Source organism: Gymnoscopelus microlampas (genome assembly GCF_963454915.1).
Source record: "Gymnoscopelus microlampas genome assembly, chromosome: 18".
Lineage (NCBI taxonomy): Eukaryota > Metazoa > Chordata > Actinopteri > Myctophiformes > Myctophidae > Gymnoscopelus > Gymnoscopelus microlampas.
The window spans coordinates 45,312,660-45,321,196 of NC_139955.1; the positions used below are offsets into that span (position 1 = coordinate 45,312,660).

General features: G+C 46.3%; 1 protein-coding gene across 1 annotated transcript in view; it reads right to left on the reverse strand.

The window, feature by feature from the left end:
• The window catches only part of LOC311034088 (choline transporter-like protein 4), a gene marked incomplete at both ends in the record, with an annotated part of 10,885 nt that extends 2,348 nt beyond the window's left edge, over nt 1–8,537 (reverse strand). Inside the window, 3 exons of the mRNA XM_084041831.1 lie at nt 5,143–5,197; nt 6,344–7,865; nt 8,202–8,537. Coding sequence (XP_083897957.1) covers nt 5,143–5,197; nt 6,344–7,865; nt 8,202–8,537 — 1,913 coding nt within the window. The remainder of the gene's footprint in view (nt 1–5,142; nt 5,198–6,343; nt 7,866–8,201) is intronic.

An 8,537-nucleotide genomic window follows, 5' to 3' on the forward strand; every position in this document is an offset into this window, starting at 1 on the left:
TGTTTACTGTTGAGTGAGAAAACAATGTTGCACATTAAAGCTAATCATCTGGGGACCCCCTCCCCCCAAAAAAATAAAACAATAATTTGGGGTCCCACCTGGGGGTCCTGAATTATCCCCGGTTTGAGAACCCTTGCCGTACAGCGCTTGTTCTTTGGCTTGTCAGGGTTTATACCATTTCCTAAGATTGATGCTGAGGCATTTTGACTCAAAAAACACAGTTTATTTATAGACCCATCCGCCCACACACTGCTTTACTTCACCACAGGCTGCTCCTGTCTGTCTGTCTGTCTGTCTGTCTGTCTGTCTGTCTGTCTGTCTGTCTGTCTGTCTGTCTGTCTGTCTGTCTGTCTGTCTGCATGCATGCATGCATGCATGCATGCATGTAAGTTGGCATGTATGTATGTATGTATGTGTACACTATGTACGTATGTACGTATGCACAGTATGTATGCATGGATGTGTATGTATGTACGTATGTATGTACGTACGTACGTACGTATGTACGTACATACATACAGCGTGTGCTCCGCAGGTCTACAATGGGGCAAACGGTTGCAGCCAAAGCCAACAACTGCCTGCGACCTCACATGAGATCTGTACGGGCGCTAGGCTGAAGACAACGTCAGGATTTATGGATAAATGTCGAATGTTGCGGTTATCTCGCCGTACGCCCATTATTTGGTCTACACCGCGTTGATAAACGAGGGCCACTATGCTGCCTAACCTTAAAGGTAGGGTAAGTGATATTTTTTTGGTAACATTTTGTTTTTGTTACAAAGGTTAAAGTACTATATTGTGATAGTAATCATTGCTACAGAGCATTTGTTCGGTCACAGGGGTCTCTCCAGCTCTTTAGTAAACACAATATAGTACATTTTCAGGTAGGTGACAACATTTAAGCCAATCAGGAGAGAGCACTGAAAATGCATTTTCTGTTTAATAAAGAGCTGCAGAGACATGGGAGACTCCTTTTACTGAACAAACACGCTATAGCAATGATTACTATCAGAATATAGAGCTATTTAACACTTATTTTAACCAAAGCAAATCACTTATCCTACCTTTAACCTTAACCTCAGTAAAACGACGCCTAAACATAACCCTAACCTCACAAACGCTATGCCAAAACCTATCCCTAACCTTAACCTCAGTAAAACTATGTCTAAACCTAACCTGAACCTTAACCTCATAACAACTATGGCCAGTGGTGGAAAAAGTAATGTTTTACTTAAGTAAAAGTATCAATACTACAATGTAGAAATACTCTGTTACAAGTAGAAAGTCCGGAATTCAAAATTGACTTGAGTAAAAGTACAGAAGTAGTGGCATCAAAATGTACTTAAAGTATCACAAGTAAAAGTAGCTGCAGAATGTCCCATTTCAAGTTTTCAAATGTATTAAAAGTCTTTTGAAAATAGCAGACCTACAGGCATTGTGTAAATGTACTTAGTTACTTTACATCACTGGCTATACCTGACCTCAAAACCACGCCCACCTGGGCGAAACACCAAATAAAGAGGCTCTCCCCCAGTAAAACGGGGGCGTGATGCTTTATGTTAAAGAGAGAGAGAGTGAAGTCTAATAATGAGTCCCAGCTAATAAAATATAAAATCCCCAAACACCCTCTCTCTCTCTTATCGTTAATTTGATGTGCGCGCTCTGCGCCAGACCCACAATCACATCACAATTTCCCCCCCGAAAGCCAAATTTACAGAGTCTCATGACACACGAGGCACCAATGATTAACTTTGAGCAATTATTATGTTCTTCCCCTCGCTTCCAGTGTTGCCATGTCCGCTTAGTATAAGCAAATTGTGGGCTTGTTTTTTCAGTAAAGTTACTTGTATATATTGGTAGTTGCGGGTTGCGTTTTATTTTGCTTGCTTCCTAATGCTGTTTAAACCACTGTGAACCACTGTGCTACACTACACTAAATGGAACAGAGCCTTCATTAGTATCATTGGTAACACGTGTGAAGGAAGTAAGGAAGAGGGCCCAATTTCATTCCAACATGGCTGTGCACGGAGCCTATTGAGATGGAACCCGACTTTCGGCTGAAATGTAAAAGAACCGACTGCTTTGTCCAATTAGATCCATTTAACCGGTCAAATGGACGTCAAACGTGCAATTCCTACATGCATATCCTCAACTAAAAAAAAAAAAATCCAGGCTAATATACAGTCAGCCAGTCACATTCGAAATGCAATTAAATTCTATATCCCATCTCACACAGAGCTATACAATTGTCATCATCTCCCGCCTCTAAATCTTCTATAAAGCTTCTACGGCCACCAGAAATTAACGACCTTTAACGGCCACAATAAATATAATTCTAATTATCCTGGGCCGGTTCCTCGGTGAACACTGGCTGCCATCTAATAACATCGTAAAGGAAAAAAAAAAAACCTTTAGGGAAGAGGGCTCGGGTGGTGCAGTGGTAAAGTGGTAAAGCCTGTCCACCACCGCGGAGGGCGTGGGTTCGAATCATAGACTGTAAAAATGAATGGACAAAGCGACGCCATTGGGTTCTACAGACCGTAAATGAAGCCGATTGTTCAGCAATTTCAAATCCGCCATCTCTCTATATCGCGTCATACTGTAGCCAATGCAAACGGAAATTAATGCTATTGGTTGGGTAGCAGTCGGTAGCGCTGTCGCCTCACAGCTATAAGGTCCTGGGTTCGATTCCCACAGGGGACGCTGTGGGCGTGTTCTCTCCTCCGCGTCATCAGCGCCCATACCCTAGGTGGGGTTGGCGAAAGGGCCTCTCTGTGTGGAGTTTGCATGTTCTCCCCGTGTTCCCTAGGGTAGGTACCCTCACAAAAACATGCAGTAATCCTGGTCACTATACTGCCTCCCCCTGGCCAGCCGGGGCGCCTGATGGAGGGGAAAGGAACTGGTTGGAATAACGTGTTCCTTCCACGCGCTACGTCATACCAGGGAAACTCTCCCCTGTCAGGTGACAAGAAGGTCAGTTGGCTCTCATGCATTGAAGGAGGCATGAGCTCGGCCCTGGCCTCCCTAGGTTGGCAGAGGGAAGGTAGTGCCCTGGATTACATAGACAATTGGCACTGGGTGTAAAAAAATAGGGGTTACAAAATCGTGGGATAAAAATGTTTTTAAAAAAATCACACCCAGTGTGAAGTGGGCGGTGTGATCACAGTGATGGATGTGATTCACTTAAAAAAAAAAAAGTGTTTTTTTTAAGTGCATAGTCCTATTTATAGGGCTATGCACATGCCATGTGTCATGTGTTTCTAGCAAATCACAGTCCTGAATAGAGTCATGGTGGCCAATCACGGTGCAGGGTTAGGGGGGTACAATGGTGGCCAATCACAGCGCAGGGTTGGGGGGGTGCAATTGGGTCGATGTCCAAACCTCACATATAGGGGCGGTTGCACCGCCCAAAAATAAAAATAAATGGGATCATAATTTACCAAAACGCATATCATGATGATTGAAAAAAGACTTTAAACTAGCGACTGGAAACATACAATAGTTATGACCATGTTCATGAAGGTAAGAAAATCAGGGTGCATCTGGCTTTGTTGAGCGTCTATACGAAAAAAAAATTAGCCGTGTTTGTCACTGCACACACTTCCTACGGGCTGGGGGGCGGAGCCTATCAGCAGGCAGTGTTGGACGGGAGGAGTAGGACAAAGGCTCTACGTCCTCCCGGTGGGGGCTCCTCACTGGCAGGTGAGTCAGTAGGATACGACAGCAGTGACAAACACACAAGACATCCACCATCTTTGAACTTCAGGTTCCAACAAGAAAACCGGAAACGACTGCTATTGGCTGCGACGGCAACGAGGGAGGGTCTTCCCTCGGTAACCAATAGAAGCCCTTGAAGCATACCCTACTTTATCATTATTAATTTCATAATTAATGGAGTCATTATTTACTTAACGTACAACAATGATGATTGAACAAAAGCGATTGAAAACATTACACACACAGTGTTCATGAAAATGTATACCAAAAAAAATCTTGTTCACTTGTATTGAGAGTATATCCTTCTGGAGCCTGCAGGAGGTGAAATAGTGACATCCGTCGGGCCATTAACCCATTAACACCTGAGGCGATTCTTAAAAATGTTTTCTAAATCCTAACAGTTAAACCAAAAAAAAAAGAATCAAAAATTGCAGATCTACAAGCTCATAGCGCGGCACTCGGTGCCGCGCTATGAGCTTGTATATCTGCAATTTTTTCTGCTATTAACAAGACCGTTCCAGGTCTTGTTAATGGGAACTGCACCCTTACGAGATTCAGGAAGTGGCCTTCAAATCCAGCCCAGATTTCTTGGCGCCTGCTTACTTACAACACTGCTCTGTGCTGTGAACCAAACAAAAACAAAACCGATTCAATCTTTTCCACGTGCATGCCTGCACTGCACTGCTCTTATATTTACAGTCCAGGTGTGAAAAGCTCTCTACAAAAAAAATGTTTATTAAATTTAAAAAAATAAAAACAGAAACTAGCCTTTCTTCCAGACAGATGTATAGATGTAAACTTAAACTTTGGCTCGGTACTTGGGTCTGCGTTGCAGACGCGTTGTGAGCCTGTAGATATGCTATTTTCGGCTAACGTTCCCCCCCAGAATAGGGATACGAGCGGGTTCAAGTGGTTAAAAATAAATAAAGTCCCTATCACACAAATGTTTGCCGGCCCCACCTGCAGTATATCTCCCGGACACCCCTGTGAAAGACCCCTGGCCTACAGACATGGCACATCTGACCTTCACGTTTCCTGACCTTTCTGTGTAAAGTGTTTTCTACACAGCTAACCACCTAAGCCGGCTCCTTTCCAAGTGAAGGAGCAGCGGGTTTTACTCCGAGGTTCTCACTGACGGCTGTTCCATTTGCACAATCTGGGGGAGTTACAGACCCGTGAGGGTCCCTTTGTGTGGACCCCTGGGCCCCCACCCTTTGTTCGAATACGACTGCCGCCATTTCCTGCTTTGTCGCCCATTCTCTCTAACCTTATTCTCTCCGACCTCAGTTTCACATCTCGCTACACCACTACGGTCGTAGTTTGTTTGGTTGGGGGGGGTATAAAAACAAAAAAAGACTCGTTCCCAAAAGCCTTTCCTCATCTCAGAGGAGAAAATGCGATGCGAGAGTGTAGTCTAGCCAACACCAACTCTGGACTCCTGAATCACCGCCCTCCACACCCTCCTGTGTAGCATCAGGATCTTAAAGGTTTCATGACATTCAGTTTTACAACACATTAAAAGTATTTATCATGGTCCTTCAAACGTGTATTAAAAGTTGTAACTGAAAAATCCACTCCAGTGATCCATGGCAGGATTTTTTCTCTCTGATTTCTAAAGCCTTTTCAACTGCATTGAAAACAATAATCTTTGCTTGCGGGTGTCGCTGTTGATCATCGCCTCCCCCCCAGGAATGGATAGGGGAGGGGAGGGGCGGAGAGGAGAGGGGGCGGGATTAATTTACTGTGACATTAAAGTCCAGGGGCCAATCAAAGATTACTTTTCAGCCTAATTATTCAGAAAACCCCAGACTACAGAAAACACACTGAATGTTCAAAGTTCATGTTTTTTGGGTCTAATTAAGGTCATAAAACCCCCAAAAAACATTCAAAATAAAAATGAAATTTAATGTCATAGAACCTTTAAGCTCTACAGTGTTGTTAGCTCTACTGTCGCACCAAAGTGCATATATATGTAGGTGGTGCGCTTCACGCCTTTCCTGGCTTTGCCATGGGTTGGCTCCCACAGTGTCAGTTTGCTTGCCACTAGTTCTGGGTGCCTGACAGAGTGCCCTGCCAGCCTCACCCTTCTCTCTCTGACTTTGTCTGTGACCCGTGGAGGACCTCACTTCTCTCAGTCCTGGGGACTTGTTTCTATTGTGGTCCTACGTATTCAATTAATTAACATTAACATAGCATAACCAAAAATAACACAATAATACATGTCAACAAATACAAACCATTATATGTACAAAGACAATGGGAACATTACATGTACCTCCCCTTGTGGTCTCCTGAGAGGTTTTATATTTTCAGACCAGTTTTGAAGGAAACCAGAGTTTCACATCCTTTAATGCAGTGGTTCTCAAAGTGGATTCCAGGGACTTGTGGTTCCTTTAAGGGGGTTCTAAATTGACCCTTACAAGTCTAACTGATAGTGTAAAAATGTAACCGTTAGGGTCCATTTGGTTCCATGTGTATACTGTCAGAGTTAAGGGACATACCTTGAAAATTAAAAGTTTGAGAACCATTGCTTTAATGGATTATCAGGGCATTTCCAGCTCCCCCCCCCCCCCCCCCCCCCCCCGCCAAAAAATGTGAAGTCCCGTTCATTGATTCATTCATTTGCCCTTTTTCCGCGGCTTATTGGATACGCCGAGGATGTTCATGAGGTTGCTCGACATGTAGTACGGCTTCTGCGGCGTACCGTCGTTGCGCTCCAGGTCCTCCAGGAAGCAGAGGAACAGCGTGTCCACGCACATGCTGTACACGCTGAAGAAGCCACTGGCGACAACGTACGCTCCCACCACCACCGTGATGATGGGCATCCAGTAGTAGTGCAGCTGCTCGCTGTCGAAGGGGATGACCGGCTTCAGGCTGCCGGAGAACACGCCGTAGAACAGGGCGCCCACGCTGCCCACCACCATCAGCTTGCCGAAGAAGATCAGCATGTCTGTCACCTTGTCCAGCACCACCACGCGCACCACGTTCCTCAGGAGGAGGTAGAAGGCGTTCTTGGCCGAGAGGCAGAAGTTCTTGCCATACACGGCGATCATGATGTACGCGTTCCTGTTGAGGAACTTGAGGAACTTCTCCAGTAACCAGAACAGGCACCTTAGGCATTTCGTAAAGAACTTGATGGCGGGATTCTGGGCGTCCTTGGTCTTGTGGTCGAGGTACTCGAGGATCATCCGGACGATCTGGAGCAGCGTGATGATCAGAGAGCCGAATGCCAGGGAGCCCACGTGGTACCGCAGCGTCCGCGTGAAGGCCGCCATCAGGGGCCAGGTGGGGATGTCTCCGGGCTTGCAGAAGGCCCAGTAGTACGAGGCGAAGGCCCCGCCCAGGGTGCACTGTCCCAGGGCGATGATAAAGTTGACGGTCCAGAGGGTGGAGAAAAGGTTGTAGAAGTGCACCCAGCCAATGTTGTCCTTCACAAAACCAGCTTTGTAATCCATAAGCATGCAGGCAGCCGACGGGCAGTTGACAGGCTTTACGTAGTCCTTCGGTTCGCAGGGTACGTTGTATTTGCCGTTGGGGTCCGTTAAACCTGTACAGTTTTTTGCAGTGGTGCCATTGAGAGGCACCACTATATAATCCAGGTCCCCAAAAGTGACCAGATATAAAGACACAACGCCCCAGAAGCCCACACACAGCACCACCAGCACAAAGGTGATCACAGGGTAGGCAAGGCTGTAGATCATGTAACCAATGGCCTTGCTGGCCTCCTGGACGATGGCGATGGCGACCCGAAGTCTTTCCCGCAAGAAGATGATGGTCACCAGCAGGATGACTTCCAGAATCACCAGGATGATGAAAAAGGCCAGCCAGGTTTCCGGAACCTCCAGGTAAGCCGTGTAATCGTACGTCACTCCAACATCTCTGATGGAAGCCCGGCCCTTGTAGAAAAAGTATTGTTCGTGGCAGAGGAACGCCATGATGGCCCCTCCTACGATTGTCCCTGCGATGACCGACCACACCATGATGGGAGCGGTGTACCGTAGCAGCAGCAGGAAGCCCAGGCTGACCAGCATGGCCGTGAACAGACCGAGGATGATCCAGGGCCAAGACGCGGCAAAGTCCTCAAAGATCTTGGTGCCGAACCCTCTTCTATCAAAGCCCAAGGTCATTTCATTTCTTCCATCTGAAACCTTTTTGGTGACCGATGTTATGTTTAACCTATTGTTTACGTCTAATTTTTCATTCAATTTGTCCCAGCTCAAATCATTCAATCCGAGTACATCAGGTAAACATCTTCCCATGATTGGCATTGTTTTGATGTGGAAGAAAGGACACTGCTCATCATCTACATAGTCTAAAAACTCAGTGTTAAACTTCTGTAAATCGTCTGTGAAAACCACCTTCCACAAATCAGTGTCTGCTTTACATGGTACATCGCTCTCTCTCATAACGTCTTTATATGTTTGTTCTTGGCCAACTATGGGTGCAAATACCCACGGCTTCTGAGGGCATGTCTCCACACACACCTGTGTGGTAGGGCATTGATAGCCCTCGATGGCGGTCTTGACGGCGTCGACGGGCACTGTGCATTTCATCAAGTTATAGTAATAGACGTAGGGTTTGTCCGCGTTGTCCTTGATGCCGCAGAAATGTCCAGTCGAGTTCTTGGGATAGAGGATGTGCTCCGGATTGCCGTTCTTCCAGGCTACGAACCCCAGGAGGATGTGGCCGAAAACGAGCGCCACGAACACCGCGCAGCATATGATGTCCGTGCAGCCTCTGTCGTGTATGGGCCCGTGGAACGTGGGGTCAAACTCCGCGGGCTCAAGCGAAGGCCCTTCCGGATTCCTTTTACACAACAT